The following is a 21023-nucleotide window of genomic DNA, read 5'->3' as shown; positions in this document are numbered from 1 at the left end:
CGAATCTACTGTTTAATTAAACAAAGTGGACTCCCCGGGGCTCCGGGACCACGATTTCGCCATGACGTACTGGGTACGTCATGGGTCGTTTAGCACCATGTCACCATGACGTACCCAGTACGTCAAGGGTCGTTAAGGGGTTAAATAAGATGATGTCCCAGTCTATGTGCTGTTAGAGATGAGTTTGTAGAGATTGGTGCCACTAACGCCGAAATCCCTAACGTGTGTGGATTCTGCAGAAGCGTGTGTGCAAGCGCAGGACCCTTCCGGTCCTCATCAAAGCTGGGAAAACTGACCTAGCATAAGAGACCTGTGCATTTTAGTGTGAGTGGTTGCAACCTGAAGATGTGGCGAAGACTAGACAGGTAACAATGAGGAGTAGAGGGGCCAGAGATGTAATATATGTGAATAAAAGTGTTTTTTTTAAAAAACATTTTTACATCTATGTTCTTAATGCGTTTGGAACTGAACACAATAAGTAACATTACATTTGGAAGAACAACTTATCTACATATCAAATTTCCCAGAATATTCCGCATGAACGAGCAAATTGGAGTTTTGCTTGATCTGCTCATCTCTAGCCATTTCTCATTCTCTACCTGCCTATTAAACTGCTAACATCTGTCTTGCAGAAGACAATGATGGACTGCCATTATAGTAAGTCTTCTCCATCCACTAGCTCAGAAACAACTGGAAAAGGGAGATAGAAAATAGTGAAGAATGGAGGATACACTATATACTGGTCTGAAATAGAGATATTCATGAACTACAAACGTGAAAAATATGCTGAATCAACAAGTATAGTTTAAGTGCAGATTTTTTTTATTTTTACCTCAGTGATTAAAGCAAGTACTTTGTAAGCAACAGTTTCAATCTACTAACTAACTATAATATGGATGAATGATGCGGCATAATGGCTTAGTGGTTCGCACTGCAGTCTTGCAACGCTCGGGTTCTGGGTTCAAATCCCACCAAGGACAACATCTGCAAGGAGTTTGTATGTCCTTCCCGTGTTTGCGTGTGTTTCCTCTGGGTACTCCAGTTTCCTCCCACACTCCAAAGACATACTGATAGGGAATTTAGATTGTGAGCCCCAATGAGGACAGTATTGCTGATGTATGTGGAATATGTTACCGCTATACAAAATTACAGATTATTATTATGCATATCTATGACAAGCAATGCAAACATCCCTAGTGATAAGTAATGCTACAGACAGCTTTCACATGAATAATTACAGCTCTATTCAGAAAATGTGTTCAATACCAAAATCTGAAACTATTCTGTTAACTCATTTATTGACGGAGTGAGTGCACAGCTGTAATGTCCTGGTGCTGTATGAGCACTGTAGTGGCTGTCAGCATCATTTTTTCTTTTTGAAGCCCTAGCATGTGTTAAGCCTGATAGTTTCAAAGATATTTCAGAATTTTTTGACTGCAGTGTAAAATGGGCATGAAACTACTTACTATATTGAGTCCTAATTTACCCAAACAATAAGTAATTGAAGAAGCAGATGCAAAGAATTCACAACCTCAATGTCTTACATTTAATATTTAATGTATTCCACATTTTGACAGAGGTTGCATATGTTTAAAAGTTGCATGTGAGATTGTGCCAGATTCACAAAAAAAAAATATTTAAAGGCAATCTGTCACCACATTTGACATATCTAAAGTATTAATATGGGCATACAGGTTATAGACTGCTAAAAAAAAGGTCATACCTCATATCACATGTTTTTTTTATGGATAAATCATCTTTTATCTTTTTATGTAAATGATCTCCTCCAGGCTATGGAGAGGACATTGCCTGTAAGATCACATTGCCTCCTCACCTCATTATCCTATGCATCTCCTCCCATTATGTCCCTCCATCTCTGTGACTTCAGGTGCTGTTCCGGAAATCTCACGCCTGCACATTAGATCTCCCGACGTTCCTTTTCACTGGGGCTTTACATCTCTTCTGTGCAGGTGTCAGAGAGTTACTGGTTTTTGTGTTTAGCATGGTTTCTGCACTCCGGAGAAGACTCGTAGATTCCTCTACCACAGACTCACCGGTACCTGTGTAGAAGAAATGTGAAGCCTGTGCCCATAAAGGAGTGGAACAGTGAAGCGGAATGATGAGAGGTGGAATGATTTCCAGACCAACACCTGATGTCGAGAGAGAAATTTGAGAAAGGACTTAAAGTGCCATTGAGTAAAGAAAACATAATAATTAAAGCCCAACTCATATTTCATGCATATAAAGCAAGGAAATATACAAGGGTCATTAAATAACATGTAAAATATCTGTAGATATAATAAGATCAGAGTGAAAAATGAGGAGAGAAAAGAGGCACAGAAATTCCCTTTAAATCAAGTGCAAAAGGAGTACCAAGACAGGGATATGTAAAAGAGATCACCTGGGTAGTATGAAAGTGCAGCCCATACCTAAAAATCCATGGAAATGGACTAAAGCCATTATATAAAGTGCAAAGCGCTTATATTTCAAAGGATATCAATAAATCCACAGGTAATGGGATGCTGCGGTTCCAGACTACACTCTCTTCCCCCTTATGAAGCCCTAGCGAGACGCGTAGCGGAGTGTGTTTTACTTACATCTAGTACCTTATGGCTGAGTATCATTTTGTGTGTTAGTGCATTACATTACCTGTGGATTTATTGATATCCTTTGATATGTAAGCACTTTGCACTTTACATAATGGTTTTAGCCCATTTCCATGGATTTTTAGGTATGGGCTGCACTTTCATACTACCCAGGTGATCTTTTTTATATATCCCTGTCTTGGTACTGCTTTTGCACTTGATTTAAAGGGAATTTCTGTGCCTCTTTCCTCTACTCATTTTTCACTCTGATCTTATTATATATACAGATATTTTACATGTTATTTAATGACCCTTGTATATTTCTCTTTTTGTAATAAAAAAAATTGTTTTATATGCATGAAATATGAGTTGGGCTTTAATTATCATGTTTTCTTTACTCAATGGCACTTTAAGTCTTTTCTTTCTCAAATTTCTCTCTCTAATTGGTGGGACCTGCCGATACAGCCTACAGAGAGCTGCGTTAGTGTCCTGTTCCATACGGATTTGTTCATTATTTTCAATACCTGATGTCAAAGAGAAAAAATTGGAGATGTACAGTATATGATAATGAAGTTCAGAGGCAAAGTTCTCCCCATAGCCTCGAGGAGCTCATTTGCATAAAGTGATAAAAGATTACACTGGGGAACGCAATTTTTTAGGAGTTAGGTCAGACAACTGTTCTTAATTAATTTTTGGATGCTGAATCCAGAAATGATCTCAGTTTTTCTCTATCACGTCAAGTTTTTGAACTATAGGATTTTTGTCTTCTCAAAAATATGTAAACTACTGAACCTAAAAAGTGTTTTGTTTTTTTTAAATAGTACAAATATGAACAAAAAATGAAATATATAAGTAATAGGCACTGTCTCAGTTGTGACTACTCTTACAAGTTGCCACGTAGCTCTATATGAGTCGAATTGTACTCAGATAACAAGTCTTATTACAGAAATCAGTGCAATTGTGCTTCTATGGCAGGTAAGTTGAGGAGGAAAAACTTGACGTGATACAAAAAACCTGACTACATTTTTGGAATCAGCATGCCAATTTTAGTATAAATCAGCTCAAAAACCTAACTCAACAGAATTTTTTTTTCAAATTGTTCTCCAGTTTTATTTATGCACACTCAGCTATGACTTTTTTCAGCAGTCTATTACCTGTATGGCCAGATTATTACTTTAGATATGTCAAATGTGGTGTCTGATCTCCTTTAAGACACTAAGCAACTCATTCCTAAAAAATCAGACAATATGAAACATGACTTCATACATTTTTGTCCAATTCTCGCATACTACCCTCTCATAATTTAGAAATATGATCCGCTTTGATCCATCTCTAGTGAATATCTCCACCTATTCTCCTATATAAATAATTAGATAACTAAAACTAGGCAAGATGTCAAGCTAAAGACTAAATAAGCAGTGTGCCATGATTGAGTTAATAAAATAGGTAAGAGCACTAATAATCGAATATTTGCATACATTGACTAAAGCAGCAGATAAGCACCCTGTATACTCAATATTCTAGTAAATAGGCTACACTCATATCTAGCTGAATTGCTGAACAAGCCGATGGAGATGAATTTAACACATAAGACAGGCAGGAGCTTTGTATAAGTTGAGTTATAATGTCTGATTTTCTACGCATGTTGAACTACGCCATAATTCCCCAATTTAATATTCTCAGTTGTAAAATTCAAGCAATTTATATTAGTTAGAGGCATAGCAAGAATGAATCTGTCATAGTTAAAACTGGAATTATGTTCTTTAATTATGCCCTGTGAATAATGTTTTTAAGATGAAAAATCAATTTTGCATAAAACATGTGTCGAATAATATAGTGTATATTTTTCTTAATATCTCAGCATATGTCTTGGTTTCATTCCATCCTTGTGGAAAGATTCTTATTCTTGCAGATAGATTTGCATTTTTGCATTTTCTTGCATAACTACAATTATATTATATCCAGTATTTTTTGTTCCTCTTCCATTTGTGGAGTTTAACCCTTTGATTAATAAATATGTTCAGCAGGATCATTTGAGACATTCCTGCTAAGCAAAGTCTATAGCCTAGATCAATTGCTTATTTTATATTCCAATTGTATGTCTTTCCATTAATGTCCCTACCTCACAGTTTACACGACATCCACTGATAAAAAAAATTGATACAAATACCAAAGGACTTTTAAGGGTGCTTTACATGCTGCGACATTGCTAACAATATATCGTCAGGGTCACGGTGTTTGTGACGCTCATCCAGCGTCATTAGCGACATCGCAGCATGTGACAACTACGAGCGACGATCAACGATCGCAAAAACAGCAAAAATATTTGATCGTTGACACGTCGCTCCTAATCATAATGTTGCTGGTGTTTCATGCCGCAGGTTTTTTGTCATTCCTGCGGCACCACACATCGCTGTGTGTGAGACCGTAGGAACGATGAACATCATCCTACCTGCATCCACCGGAAAGGAGAAAGGAAGGAGGTGGGCAGCATGTTCCGGCCGCTCATTTCCTCCCCTCCTCTTCTATTGGGTGGCCGTTTTGTGACGCCGCTGTAACGTCGCTATGATGCCGAACGCACCACCCCCTTGAAAGAGGGATTGTTCGGCGGTTACAGCGACGTCGCTGAACAGGTATGTGCGTGTGACGCTGCCGTAACGATATTGTTCGCTACGGCAGCGATCACCACATGTCGCATGAATGACGGGGGTGGGTGCTATCGCTCGTGACATTGCTAGCAATTGCTAGCGATATCGCAGCATGTAAAGCACCCTTTAGCCTCTATGTCTTCATGGGTCAGAGCATATATGACAGCCAATATTAGGCAGACATGTTTATTATGGATGATTGGCCTATACTACTTACTTGAGCTCATAGATGGTCAACCTGAATCCTGAACTGCCTTTTAGCTGCTTAGAAAGGAAGGTGATCAGCTGTGTATGTCTATCACTAGGGCTAGTCTCATCTTATTATGGCCCGCCCCTGCAGGACTATAGTATAAAGAACATCTAATATACCTGCTCAAAGAACAGGCAGCAGTTGCTATGTCCATTGAGCAGAATTAGCTGCATGAAGATCTCCAATCTGACTCTTCTAAATGTAACAAAAGTCTAGCATGTGGAAATCTTGAAGAAGAAGTCGGTAGGACTTTGAAATGTGTATACATTAACCACTTTATATCACCGTCTTGTGGATTTTTATTGGAAGTGTATAGTGTGTAGAGGAATCTGCTCTTCTCCATCCAATCAAAAAAGTTCCAACAAGGTGGCTTTCAGTCAAAGAGCAACTTTATGTACCCCTGCTTTAAGTGAATTTCATATGGTTTATCTATAGGATTCAAATAACTCACTGTTCATAACATGTTGGTTAGAAACAAAGAAACTATGGTGAATGGATCTCATTGTCTTGCTCTTGCTTCCTTTATGTAAAAGTAAATGGTAAATACTTACAATGAGCGAACGTGATTGGGTCTGCTCGTTACTCTATCGAACATCGGGGTGCTTGGGTACTCACGGAGCTTGGGTGTTCGCGGGTGTTTCATCCATGAAACATCGACCACAACGCACAAGCTTTCTTCACTGCATGATAATGTGCAGGCACCCTAGGGTGAACCAGTCGCAGTCTCTGTATGGATCTCACTAGGGGGTAAAGCAACGTTTTCAAATGTAGTATGTCACAAGATAACAAAAAGAAAAAAAACACCCTTTCTCCCCTGGAAATGCTCTATATATAGCTAGCCATGCGGGCAAAGAGCCAAACTGCCCAATCATTGACTTCCATTATACTTGTTACTTGAGTTGAGCCCTTTCACAGCGTCTGACCTGCTCGACTCGAGGACCAAGTGCTTGCTCATCTCTAGTAAATTCATGTAAATCTAACCAAGTAATGTAAATCTGTCAAATTTGGGAATATGGGAATTATTTGTAAATAAAATGATATTTATCACAATAAAATTATCAACTATATGATTAATGATAAGACCCATGGGATAAGTATTTTATGATTGATATTGTTCAGATTTTGAACGATCTGTATGATCTTAGAAATATAGAGTCTATCTGTTGTCCAGAAAAGAAACAATTTGTGCCCATGAGCTATGTCTAATATTTCAGATCAGCCACATTTAAGTAAATTCTGAAATTGCAGACAAGTCCCGTGAATTAAAGTTGCAAAAACAACAATCCTATTATCTATCATTACATCTAGGTTCAAAGTTTACAAAATATCTCTGTTTTATTTAATCTTCTCCTTGATTTAGCTGAGCTCTACTGCTTAAAAACAAATATTAGTTGGCATGATATTACAATTCACATTGCAGAAGTCTGTGCGTCCACTGGTATAATTATTGTCAATTGATTTGAAATAATTGTCTCTAAAGTGGCTGACGAATCCAATAAGTCTTATATGTTACTATTTCATTTCACTGTTTCCGTTTCTTTCAGAGATGGAGTACTGTGAATCTCCGCACATTATATGCTCTACCTTTCAGACCAACGTGCACACTGGTCCACAGCATACCTACCCACTTGAGATGGGTTCTGATGCTGACACAGAGACCGAAGGCGCCACGTCACCAGACCGAGCCCTGAGAATGTGGATGAGAGAGATGAAGTCAGAGCACAGCTCCTGTTTGTCAAGTAGAGCCAACTCAGCACTGTCGTTAACAGACACTGACCACGAGCGAAAGTCTGATGGGGAGAATGGTAATATATCAGCCCATAACTATATTTACAGTATATATGGTTTTATTAAGTATCTTGTGATCAACATGTTATTAACAATATATGAAGCAGTATTGGTAGTATTATTAGTAGTAATAATAGTAGTCGTAGTAGTAAAAGTAGTATAATTGCCTATTGTTCCAGATTTCCCAGACATCCGGACTTATAGGAAGGGCAGAGCAAAGTTTGTGTAGACTTGACTCAAACTTGGGTATCCAGGGATGTACTGGGGTTATTACCTGAAAGGGTGCAGATGTTACCAGAGGGGCAGAGTTGCTAACAGGGCTTAAAGTGGTTGCCCCTACTTTAATATTGGTGGCTATCCTTAGAGTAGGTCATCAATGTCTGATTGGCCAGGGTCCAACAACTGGCACTCCTGCCATCATCTGTTCTTGGTGCCGGCGGCCAGAAATACTTGATTCTGGAGCTACCCCATCAACTCATAGCAGCTGTGGCTGGGTACTGCACATCTTCCTCCTGTTGATTTGAATAGGGGGTGGATGTGTATTAAACGGCCGTGGCCACTATCAGAAGACTTGGCAGCTCCAGAATTGGGCCTGTTTGGCCACCTATTGACATCACTGGCAGCTTATACAGCTGATCAGTGGAGGTGTGGAATGTTGTGCCCCAACAGATCAGACATTGATAACCTATCTTAAGGATAGACAATGAATGTTAAAGTAGTGGACAACGTCTTTAAACATTTCTAGAAATGTCGCAGTTGACTTAACAGTACTGTAATAGTAATAGGAATATCTGTAATTGAGGTGGTACGTAGTTATGATAATACCATATTTGTACCCAACAGCCTACAGTATATACTGTATCTAATGTAAGGTTGAGTTTTTGTAACTTTAGGCAGTACCATGGCCTCAATAGTTTATACTGTTGCAGCACAGCACTTGTGCACAAATCTAACCAGCAGAACATGAAGTTTGTATTGATTTCCTTGAGGTATATGTCTCTATCAACTTTTCCAAAGCCTCTTGAGTCTATGCGCATCTGCTTGAGATAGTGAATACATTTCCGAGGCACCATTAGGCATAGGGATGCTTGCAGTGACTGTACACTGATATGGAATATAATAATACTATTCTAGTAATGTCAATAATATAAAAAAGTTACCTGTTTGGGGCCATTATAAAAGAAGTATAATATATCTCGTTTTTTACCTACAATTATTTTTGGTAAGTAAAAATAGCAAGGAATTACGAATATATATCTTTAGTCACACAAAAGAATAGGTTGCATTTAAAAATAGCTTGAAAAGTTTCCACTATGGCACAAAATATATTGATACCACACAGAATGGAAATTTGACCAACTACAAGCATCTGTAAATCAATTAAATTCTCTGCCAAGCAGCATTTGGATATCTGCTTTAAAACATTAAATTGAAATTGTAGACCTTCTACAAAATATTTTTTAACAATGCTGTGAAATCATCAGATACATTATTTCTGCCAATATAAATTAATAATGGAGATATACCCAAAGAAAAAGAGCATTCCATTTTTCAGCTGTTTTTTTAATTACTTGAAATTTCATGCCAAAATCTTATGCTACATTGCTGGCATGTATTTTGCATTCTGCAAGTGGCACATATTTGAGTACAATGTAGAGACATTTAATGGGTTGTTCTACCATTTACAAATGTAGCAAAGTTGGACTTGACAAATAATATCATAGAACATTATTTCATTTAGGAGAAGTAGATAAACTCTAGTGCCACCTATTGGAGGTAGCAATCCTAAAAGTCAAAATTGACCCCTTGATGAGCCTTGTCATGTGACTTAGGTATTATGCCAGATCAGAACCTCAATTTGCAGACACAGTGCTTCAGGATGGTTGTCCCTTATTAGTGCAAAGTATGAGATCTGATCTGGCTGTATGAGAGGCTAAGACGGGGTCTAAAGAGAAAGCTATTCTCCTTACGGAGACTGACACACCATTCCAGCATGCCAGCATGCCAGCAGTGAGGAGACTTTAAGCAGCAATGCTCTTTTTGGAAATATGCAAATTGTCTATTCAGTGAGGCGTGCTGGAATGGTGTGTCAGTCTCCACAAGGAGAATAGCTTCCCCTTTAGACCTCGTCTTAGCTCTCATACTGCCTATTCAGATCTCCTATTTAGCACTGACAAGGCACAACCATCCTAAAACACTGTGTCTGCAAATTGAGGTTCTGATCTGGTATAAATCCTAAGTCATTTGACGAGGTTCTTTAAAGGGTCACTTTTGACTTTTAGGATTGCTACCTCCAGTAGATGACTGAACAACCTGTGTCATCAACAATCAAGGATTTTTTGAAAACGAACGACGTGTCAACGATGGACGATTTAGTGAGTATTTTCCATCATTAGCGGTCGCTCGTTGGTGTCACACGCAACGACGTTGCTAACAATGCCAGATTTGCGTCACGGGATCCGTGACCCCGGCGATATATCAATAGATACGTCATTGTGTATGACTGGGCCTTTACACTCCTCACTCTTCCCGGTCCGGTGGTCAGTGCATCTTCTTATGAGCTCTGTGAGCGTTGAATCCCTGGGGAGCCTCCTCATGCTAGGTTCTGATGAGGACTGGGATGGTTTTATGCAAGCCTGCATAAGGTAAAGATATCATGATGTCACAACGTACACTGTCACCTTGTGCACACATGCATAAAAATATCCTAGGCTTCATCATAACCAAAAGTACCAGCCTAGCATGAAGAGACCAGGAAAGTCAACACTCGCGGTGGCGGTAATTAGATATGCTAAGGACCAGAAGAAGAATGGAGTTGCTAGAGCGGTGAGTGGTAAGATGAGGAAAAGTATTTTTTTTATTTTTTTAACCTTTCACAGCAGAGAATTACAACAAATTTGCATTTTGCTAACTGTAGATTTATGTAATTTTCAAGAATTAAATTCCACTTGAAAAATACTTGCTCATCTCTACTTGCGAAGAATAAGATAATTTAACATCAGAATGTCTAGGGAGAAAAACATTAAGATTTGGGCCTGTAATATCTAAAAATAATATATAAGTATAGTAGTAATTTAAAAATGAAAAGTTTTTAATTATTTGGAACAGGATTTACTACTACAGTTTTCATATGTATAATGTGGAAATATACACCCACAAATACAATTTCTAGAAAAATATTCTCAGTGCTGGAGAGGAGAGGTGGGCGTTAATGCCGCGCTGTCGCCAACTAAGGAAACAAATTGTTGATTTGATAATAAAAATGTTTTATTCCATAGGTCAACGTGTTTCAGGGCTCAAGTCAAGACCCCTTCTTCAGGACTAAAAAAGAAGAAAAATCAACAATACATCAATACAGTTGTATTGTTGATTTTTTCTTCTCTTTTGGTCATGTATTGTTGATTTTTCTTCTTTTTTGGTCCTGAAGAAGGGGTCTTGAGCCCTGAAACGCATTATCCTATGGAATAAAACAATTTTTTTAATTACTTGGCAACAGCGCGGCATTAATCACCACTTCTCTGTAGCACTGAAGATTCTTCCATGTGGGGCTGTGGCACCCGCCATTATCTTTTATGCTTATGCTTTTTTGGTGGTTGTACTGTACAGTAAACACTGCTAATTGAATATCTGGTAAGACTCTATTTGCACTCTTTGTTCTCAGCTTTTAATAGAAAAGTCTTTTGAAATGTAGCATTTTTACACATAATAATATCTAAGCAAAAGGACAATTCCAAAGTGCAATATCAAATTTTAATTTTAGAAGATTTTGGTATTTGTATCTTTCCATTTTGTGGTATAATAAGCTGCCCAGCACAATATTGTTACATAATAAATTAAAAAAAAAGAAAATACACAAGCAATGTTACACATATTTAGTATGTTTAAAAACAGTGATGGTTTAGCCATGAATATTTCACTATTATGCAAAGGTTTAAAATTAAATAATGTGTGAAAAAGAGCGATACACATGTCAATCATACAACTATGCATACTTTATGTATAGTGGAAGCTCTATAAGAAGAAAGCCCATAAGGATATCTGATCATGTATTATTTGTACACTATAGCCAATGATTTACAGTGTTTTGGTCAATGACTGCAGATTGATGGGGCTAGCTCAACTTCTTGAATGGTAAAAATTGCAACGTGCTTGTAAAAACCAGCAGCTCTGCAATTTACCTCTAATTAAAAATCCTCTCCATTATCAAAAACACTGGGACTTTAAAGTCTATCATTTAGTTTTCGTTGTCTAGTTTACCGGCCACCTCTGCAGTCCTCGAATGTGGTCCATTTCTTATGGAGGCAGCGTGTGTCACATCTCAACCCAGATCTTCTCCAGCTACATCCCAGCCATGGTTTAGTCTTCCGTTCAGCTAGAATAATGTGTGTATGTGCTGTCCAGCAGCCCAGCATGTATAATTACCTCCTTGCTGTTGCCAATGGGACAGTACCACACCCTATTTAAACTCCCAGTTTTCCACCGTGGTTGCCAGATAGTGTGCCTGGATTACTCTTTGAATATTGGGTTTGTTTGTCCCGCTATTTCTGAGGTTGACCTTGCTTGCACACTGACTTTGTCTAATCCTGCTTTACCCCTATTCTGACCTCAGTCTGAGTGACGTCATTATTATGAATACCTGGTATCTGGCCCTGGCTATTTCCCTGGCAGAAGTCTTGATTCCCAATTCAGTCACTAGTTTCATTAGCCCATTCACTGATCTGTATAGTGCGACTTCTCTTGCCTCCGGCTTGCTCATCCGGCCAGCAGCCCCCTCAATAGAAGCCACCCAGGGAACAGCATTGTAAGACCATTTCCTAGTATGGGGGTCAAAAGGAAAACACTTGGGTTCCTCTTGCATCTAGCAGACAGAGAATGTAGTACAAAGTCTATCTGAAAAAAAACATTTTGAGCCAATGGCTTCTTATAGATTTTAAAGCAACCGTTTATTATACAGTCTGCAAGTGCTGCTCTGAAGCTGTCCCGATTGGTTAATTCAGCCAGCTTCAGTGACACTGCACTTCTTAGATGCTGCAGAGGTAAAGATGCTAGCAGCGTCAGAAGGTACACAATTTAGGCAAGCAGTGCAATCATTGTGCTGGTGTGCATGGTCAATCTTCAGAAGCACAGTGGAAACAGAAAATGAGGAGGAAGAGGAGCGGTGTGCTCCTGAATAAAGAAGATTTAAGCAACCCTTTGAAGAACTAGTATGGGATCTGAAGCATGCAATGGATTTTGGGAAATATTACAAAAATCCATGTCAATTTCTTATTCATACTGATGTTGTTGTCAAAGCCCTGTAATAACATAACATAAAGATCTGTGCAGCAATCAGAGCATATTAGGAATATTTAAATCCACAAGATTTTCAAAGCAGTCTTTACCATTAGTAGAGATTAGCAAACCGGAGGTTTGGTTTTCGAACTGAACACCAAATTTTGTGTCAAGGTTCGGGTTCATATGTTCATATGTATCATCAGATGTTGAACGTGCGAACAAAACTTGTGCGAGAAAAGCTGTGCTTTGGTACGCTCGGTGCTCAGCCCTGTGCGAGCCACTTGCAGTGTTTGAATGGCTCACACTGGGGAGTAACACCAGTGTGATCACATGTAGTGTGCACACTGGGGGTAACGGCATGCTCGGATATAGTGTGCAACAAAAAGAAAAAGGTTGAAAACACCCACCTACCCTTCCCCGGAAGTATCCTACTTATGGCTGACTGTATGTGGGTGGAGACTCAAACTGTCAATCAGTGACTAGGTCAAAGGTTTGGGTCAAGCTCGAGCCCATGGAGCTAGACTTGTTTGCTATCAGCAAACTGAGCCTCGACGGAAAACGCTCATCAATAACCATTAGCAATACATATAACAAAAATGCGAGAAAATCTGCTCAGAATATGGACTGAACAACTGTAGTGTGAATCGTTTTCTTACCTGGAAAGTCTTCCATCACACTGTGTGTACAATCATTACACATGGAGTATTTTGATCATATCAATTTTTATGCATATTTTCAAACTCCAAGCTGTATAAAGTTTAATACGTATAGGATGAAGCAGATCAGGTGATGCAAATTTATATAATGATAGGAGAGAGAGGATGTGGAGAGATAAGGCGCAAATAGTGTCTTATCCGGTAAACAGATGGGGGGTGAATGTCAGAAAAACACTCACCTGGTCTGGTTGTGCCAGTCACAACCCCTTATTGAGCATGAAAATAACAAGAATGGTAGTGGCCCCACAGCGGTATAACGATAATAAAAGCAGGAGGAAAGCGGGTTTAGATACAGCGCCAAAACCACAGGAGTCCGGAGGGTGTTAGTAAATCCCTTTTTTATTTTCTCAGGTCTACGCCTGTGGCCGCTCCTTTGCTATAGTATTCTCTGTATATTGTCCTGATGAATGGGACGGATATGTCCCTGAAATGCATAGACCTGAGAAAATATAAATGGATTTACTAACACCCTCCGGACTCCTATATGGATGAAGGATGATATCTAAGGATACAATATCCTTTATCAAGCTGTGCAGAATTATTAGGCAGCTTGATTTTTATAGGCAAAATGAGCAATTAAAATATTTAATCTGAAAAGTCAAAAATTGTTACACATTTTGTAGAGGGATGCAGCACTCTTGAAACTACTAAAATATAGAAAGTTTGGATGAAAAAAGTGAAAATAGTAACAAAAAACGAGATGAGAAAAGAGATGCACATTAACTGCATCAGATTTGAGAAGAATGAACTATTGAGCGACCAGGAACCCATTGTCCTCCAGCGCTGTCATGTTCCAGAGCTGTAACCTCCCTGGAGGGCCCAGAAATGCAAGGTGTTCAGTGCTCAGAGACACGGCCAAGATAAGGAGAGCTAAAATCGAATACCACTGAGCAATACACAGAATGTGAAAGGTCAAGACTGGGCCAAAAATATTTGAAGTCAGACACATGATGAGCCAAATAGATGGACTTGTGGCTGTATCAGTAACGGGCACAGACATCCACTTCCACTCAGATGCCAGCAAGGCCACATGGGGTTATGTGCAAGTCCTCGCATGACACTCGGCTCACGCTCGCAGCACAGCGGGAGACGAGTGACATGCGAGTGTCATGCGACTGTGGCCCGATCGTGCGATCAGACCACAGTTGCTGAGAAGAGAGCCGGAGCTGCGGGAGAGAGTGAGGGATTTATCTCCCAATCAGTGTAACGCGAGAGCAATGCGATATTTCTCTCGCCCCAAAGACTTGAACGGGTGCTAGTGGAACAAGGTCGAATTTCACCGACAGCGTGCTGTGACTGTTTTCTCGGTCTGAATAGTGCTGAGAAAATAATCTTTCATGGGAGCTGCCCCATAAAGTAATATTGGTCAGAGTGGAATGCGATTTTTTATCGCATTCCACTCGCTCCGCATTACTCGCAGTGTGTGCTGACCTTACTCTCACTCTAACATATGAAAATAAACAATTGAGATGAAGACATTTTATTTTTAAATAAGATGCCTAATAATTCTGCACACTAAAGGCCCCGTTACACACAACAACGTATCTAACGATATATCGCCGGGGTCACGGATTCTGTGATGCACATCCGGAATCGTTTGCAACGTCGTTGCATGTGACACCAACGAGCGACCGTTAATGATGGAAAATACTCACCAAATCGTCCATTGTTGACATGTCATTCCTTTTCAAAAAATCGTTGATTGTTGATGGACAGCACTGTAGCTGTTCAATAATAAAATTAATCTTCAGAAAAATGAGTTGCCTAATAGTTGTGTGCACAGTGTACAACTGGTATTGAGGAGAATTTTCTGCTCAGGACCCACCTATATTTCCCAGGTCAGCCCTCATTCTGGAGGGCACGGTGTGATTAAGTAAATGTGTAAGCTCGGGTAGCTTCTCTTAACAGCTGCAACATCTCTAGCGATCAGGCCATTATCTAGGAAGCTGTGAAACAAAAGGTGGTCGTCCTGATTGTGCAACCTTCGCAAGAGGACACCCTACGTGCAAACTTATAACAATCAATAAGGGACAAAGTAGCGAAAGAAGCAGAGAATCAAAATCAAAAGAATCAGCGGTGTGTAAACAGAATGTAATGGGAACTCACCAACTCTCTCACAATGTCCAGAAAACAAATAGAAAAAGGTAAATTTACTGAACTCCCAGAACAACGCACTTGTGATGACCACATACTTACTGCTTCTATGCTTCCTTTTATACTTGGATGCTGCATCAGACAATATGATAGTTTTATCAATCTAAATTTAATAAACGTCTGGTGAAGTTTGAGTTAAAAAAAAAATCTTCCATGATTTCAACCATTTTCATGTGTCTTCTACACTTTTAGCATCTTGACCGATGTGAGAGAGAAGTGCTCCAAAATGTACACATATATATATATATATATATATATATATATATATATTTTTGCATGTGTGTCATTCATGCGGATATATATATATCTAAATATATGTATACAAAGAAAACAGAATGAAACAGGGGTTCCCTTGTTGGTTTCCAATGCTGGTACTAGCCTGACTTCAAAGTGGACTGGCAGCACCTTTACAATGTGAGCAGGTGTGTATCTGTACGTGATGTGAAATATATCAGAAAAAAGGAATAGTCGCACACTGTGAAAAAGCACAATAAATTCTACCTCAAAAATATTAGTGTAGGTATTTAGCATATTAAAATGGCCATTGTAATACTAGCCCAGCGCCCCGTCACGGCACCCTCCTTTGCTGGGTCCTTGAAGGGGCACTGGGACAGTATTACAATGGCCATTTTAATATTATAAATACCTCCATTAATATTATTTAGCTAGAATTTATTGTGGTTTTTCACAGTGTGTGACTGTTCCTTTTTTCTCATATAAATGAATATATATATATATATATATATACATAGTGTATATATATATACATATATATATATATATATATATATATATATTTATAAAAACAGCCCCTTTGATTCTCCTCCATTGTATAGATATACCTTTCACCAGAAAATCTGGCCCGGGTATACCAAAGCAGATGGACAAGGTATGTCCATCTGCTGTTACCAGGCCATCTGATGACATGGTTAGTTACTAGTGATGAGCGAGCATGCTTGTAACTACTCGGTACTCGCACGAGTATCACTGTACTCGGGCTGCTCGGCGGGTACCGAGTAATTTTGCAATACTCGTGCTTTACTCGTGGTCTTCATCCCTGCATGTTGGCGCTCTTTTGAGAGCCAGCCCTCATGCAGGGATTGGCTGGCAGACCACTGCAATGCCACAGCCCTGTTAGTTGTGGAATTGCAGTGATTGGCCGGCCTGCACAGCGTGACCGAGCCTTTATACCGGCCGGCGCGCTGTGCTCTGTACACAGCCATCTCATATTCCCTGCTTTCCACGCCCACAGGCGCCTATGATTGGTTGCAGTGAGACACGCCCCCACGCTGAGTGACAGGTGTCACACTGCACCCAATCACAGCAGCCGGTGGGCGTGTCTATACTGTGCAGTAAAATAAATAAATAAATAATTAAAAAAACGGCGTGCGGTTCCCCCCAATTTTAATACCAGCCAGATAAAGCCATACAGCTGAAGGCTGGTATTCTCAGGATGGGGAGCCCCACGTTATGGGGAGCCCCCCACCCTAACAATATCAGTCAGCAGCTGGCCAGAATTGCCGCATACATTATATGCGACAATTCTGGGGCTGTACCCGGCTCTTCCCGATTTACCCTGGTGCGTTGGCAAATCGGGGTAATAAGGAGTTATTGGAAGCCCATAGCTGCCAATAAGTCCTAGATTAATCATGTCATGCGTCTATGAGACACCCTCCATGATTAATCTGTAAGTTACAGTAAATAAACACACACACACACACCAGAAAAAATCCTTTATTAGAAATAAAAAACACACACATATACCCTGGTTCACCACTTTAATCAGCCCCAAAAAGCCCTCCTTGTCCGGCGTAATCCAGGATGATCCAGCGTCGCATCCAGCGCTGCTGCATGGAGGTGACCGGAGCCGCAGCACACACAGCCGCTCCGGTCACCTCCACACAGCAAATGAACACAGCCGCGCGATCAGCTGAGCTGTCACTGAGGTTACCCGCTGTCACCGCTGCATCCACCGGTGGCCGCGGGTAACCTCAGTGACAGCAGCTGATCGCGCGGCTGTGTTCATTTGCTGTGTGGAGGTGACCGGAGCGGCTGTGTGTGCTGCGGCTCCGGTCACCTCCATGCAGCAGCGCTGGATGCGACGCTGGATCATCCTGGATTACGCCGGACATGGAGGGCTTTTTCGGGCTGATTAAAGTGGTGAACCAGGGTATATGTGTGTGTTTTTATTTCTAATAAAGGATTTTTTCTGGTGTGTGTGTGTGTTTATTTACTGTAACTTACAGATTAATCATGGAGGGTGTCTCATAGACGCCTGACATGATTAATCTAGGACTTATTGGCAGCTATGGGCTGCCAATAACTCCTTATTACCCCGATTTGCCAACGCACCAGGGCAAATCGGGAAGAGCCGGGTACAGTCCCAGAACTGTCGCATATAATGTATGCGGCAATTCTGGGCGGCTGTTGGCTGATATTGTTAGGGTGGGGGGCTCCCCATAACGTGGAGCTCCCCATCCTGAGAATACCAGCCTTCAGCCGTATGGCTTTATCTGGCTGGTTTTAAAAATGGGGGGAACCGCACGCCGTTTTTTTTAATTATTTATTAATTTTAATTATTAATTTTAATTATTTATTAAATAATTAAAAAAAACGGCGTGCGGTTCCCCCCATTTTTAAAACCAGCCAGATAAAGCCATACGGCTGAAGGCTGGTATTCTCAGGATGGGGAGCTCCACGTTATGGGGAGCCCCCCACCCTAACAATATCAGCCAACAGCTGCCCAGAATTGCCGCATACATTATATGCGACAGTTCTGGGACTGTACCCGGCTCTTCCCGATTTACCCTGGTGCGTTGGCAAATCGGGGTAATAAGGAGTTAATGGCAGCCCATAGCTGCCACTAAATCCTAGATTAATCATGTCAGGCGTCTCCCCGAGATTCCTTCCATGATTAATCTGTAAATTACAGTTAAAAAACACACACACCCGAAAAATCCTTTATTAGAAATAAAAAACACTAACAAAGTCCCTCATTACCAATTTATTAACCCCGACAAACCCTCCATGTCCGGCGTACTCCACGGACTCCGGCGTCGCGTCCAGCTCTGCTGCATGGAAGTGACAGGAGCTGCAGAAGACACCGCCGCTCCGGTCACCTCCACGCAGCTAATGAAGACAGCCGTGCGATCAGCTGAGCTGTCACTGAGGTTACCCGCTGTCACTGGATCCAGTGACGGCGGGTAACCTCAGTGACAGCTCAGCTGATCGCGCTACTCACCTCATTTGCTGCGTGGAAGTGACCGGAGCGGCGGTGTCTTCTGCAGCTCCGGTCACCTCTATGCAGCAGCGCAGGATGCGACGCTGGAACATCCTGGATGACGCCGGACATGGAGGGCTTTTTGGGGCTGATTAAAGTGGTGAACCAGGGAATGTGTGTGTGTTTTTTATTTCTAATAAAGGATTTTTTCGGGTGTGTGTGTTTATTTACTGTAACTTACAGATTAATCATGGAGGGTGTCTCATAGACGCCTGACATGATTAATCTAGGATTTAGTGGCAGCTATGGGCTGCCATTAACTCCTTATTACCCCGATTTGCCAAAGCACCAGGGCAAATCGGGAAGAGCCGGGTACAGCCCCAGAACTGTCGCATATAATGTATGCGGCAATTCTGGGCGGCTGCTGACTGATATTGTTAGGCTGGGGGGCTCCCCATAACGTGGAGCTCCCCATCCTGAGAATACCAGCCTTCAGCCGTATGGCTTTATCTGGCTGGCATTAAAATGGGGGGGACCGCACGCCGTTTTTTTTTAATTATTTATTAATTTATTTTACTGCACAGTATAGACACGCCCACCGGCTGCTGTGATTGGGTGCAGTGTGACACCTGTCACTCAGCGTGGGGGCGTGTCTCACTGCAACCAATCATAGGCACCGGTGGGCGGGGAAAGCAGGGAATAGGAGATTGTTTAATGAGCGGCCGGCTTTTTCAAAATAGTAAAAGCCGCCGGTCACCTCCACGCAGCTAATGAAGGGAATAGCGCGATCAGCTGCTGTCAGTCAGGTAACTCCCGGCCACCGCTGGATCCAGCGGTGCCGCGATTAACCTCAGTGACAGCAGCTGATCGCTCTACTCACCTCAGTTGGTGCATGGAGCTGACTGGAGCGGCGGTGAGTAGCGCGATCAGCTGAGCTGTCACTGAGGTTACCCGCGGCCACCGCTGCATCCACCGCTGGATCCAGGTAACCTCAGTGACAGCAGCTGATCGCGCTACTCATCTCATTAGCTGCGTGGAGGTGACCGGAGCGGCGGTGTCTTCTGCAGCTCCTGTCACTTCCATGCAGCAGAGCTGGACGCGACGCTGGAGGACTGTGGAGTACGCCGGACATGGAGGGTTTGTCGGGGTTAATAAATTGGTAATGAGGGACTTTGTTAGTGTTTTTTATTTCTAATAAAGGATTTTTCGGGTGTGTGTGTTTTTTAACTGTAATTTACAGATTAATCATGGAAGGAATCTCGGGGAGACGCCTGACATGATTAATCTAGGATTTAGTGGCAGCTATGGGCTGCCATTAACTCCTTATTACCCCGATTTGCCAACGCACCAGGGTAAATCGGGAAGAGCCGGGTACAGCCCCAGAACTGTCGCATCTAATGTATGCGGCAATTCTGGGCGGCTGCTGACTGATATTGTTAGGGTGGGGGGCTCCCCATAACGTGGAGCTCCCCATCCTGAGAATACCAGCCTTCAGCCGTATGGCTTTATCTGGCTGGTATTAAAATTGGGGGGACCGCATGCCGTTTTTTTTAATTATTTAATTATTTATTTCACTGCACAGTATACACACACCGGCTGCTGTGATTGGTTGCAGTGAGACAGCTGTCACTCAGTGTGGGAGCGTGTCTCACTGCAACCAATCATAGGCGCCGAAAAGCAGGACAGCAGGGAATAGGAGATTGATTAATGAGCGGCCGGCTTTTTCAAAAGAGGAAAAGCCACCGGAGTTTGAACAGCTGTGCAGCGCCGCGGCAGTGATCGGGGAACGGTAAGTAAGAGAGAGGGGGGGGAACTGACCGACAGACTGTGAGAGGGGGACAGACAAGACAGAGAGAGACAGACCGACGGACTGAGGGAGATAGAATAAAAAAAAAAAATGACCGACATCGCTAGTAAAAAGCACAAAACGTGCGTTTTGGACATCGGAGTGCCACACAAGGTTTTCATGTAAAATCTTTCATGTATTAATCTCAAAAAGTAACATACACCAGCTCTATCTCACTATTGAGTATGTGCCCTTAACATTTCCGCCATGAAAATTCATTTTGGTGTCATTTTGGAAGGTTTTCTGGTGAGTCCGTAAAAATGGCGTAAAACTCGGACAAAATTGTTCACATCTGTGACTTTTGAGTGATAAATGCTTCAAGGGGTCTTCCCCATGCTGATGCCATGTCATTTGAGCACTCTTCTGAGACTTTTGTGACATTTTTAGGGTTTCTCCATGCTGCCGGGGGGTCATTTCACAAAAATACTCGGGTCTCCCATAGGATAACATTGGGCTCGGTGCTCGGGCCGAGTACACGAGTATCTTGGGAGGCTCGGCCCGAGCTTCGAGCACCCGAGCTTTTTAGTACTCGCTCATCACTA

The 21023-nt window shown here is 41.5% G+C and overlaps 1 protein-coding gene across 5 annotated transcripts in view; it reads left to right on the top strand.

Moving 5' to 3' along the window:
- Positions 1 to 21023, top strand: part of TENM1 (teneurin transmembrane protein 1) — a 1354271-nt gene that overhangs the window by 403232 nt on the left and 930016 nt on the right. For 3 of the 5 annotated variants that reach the window (XM_075323914.1, XM_075323913.1, XM_075323912.1), the window contains exon 4: positions 7028 to 7288. The exons of the other annotated variants lie outside the window; for them this stretch is intronic. In XM_075323914.1, the coding sequence (XP_075180029.1) occupies positions 7028 to 7288 (261 nt within the window). The remainder of the gene's footprint in view (positions 1 to 7027; positions 7289 to 21023) is intronic. 5 annotated transcript variants of the gene reach the window in all.

Source organism: Anomaloglossus baeobatrachus, chromosome 9, assembly GCF_048569485.1.
Source record: "Anomaloglossus baeobatrachus isolate aAnoBae1 chromosome 9, aAnoBae1.hap1, whole genome shotgun sequence".
Lineage (NCBI taxonomy): Eukaryota > Metazoa > Chordata > Amphibia > Anura > Aromobatidae > Anomaloglossus > Anomaloglossus baeobatrachus.
Note: the sequence above shows the minus strand (reverse complement) of the source record. Positions and strands in the feature narration are given on the sequence as shown.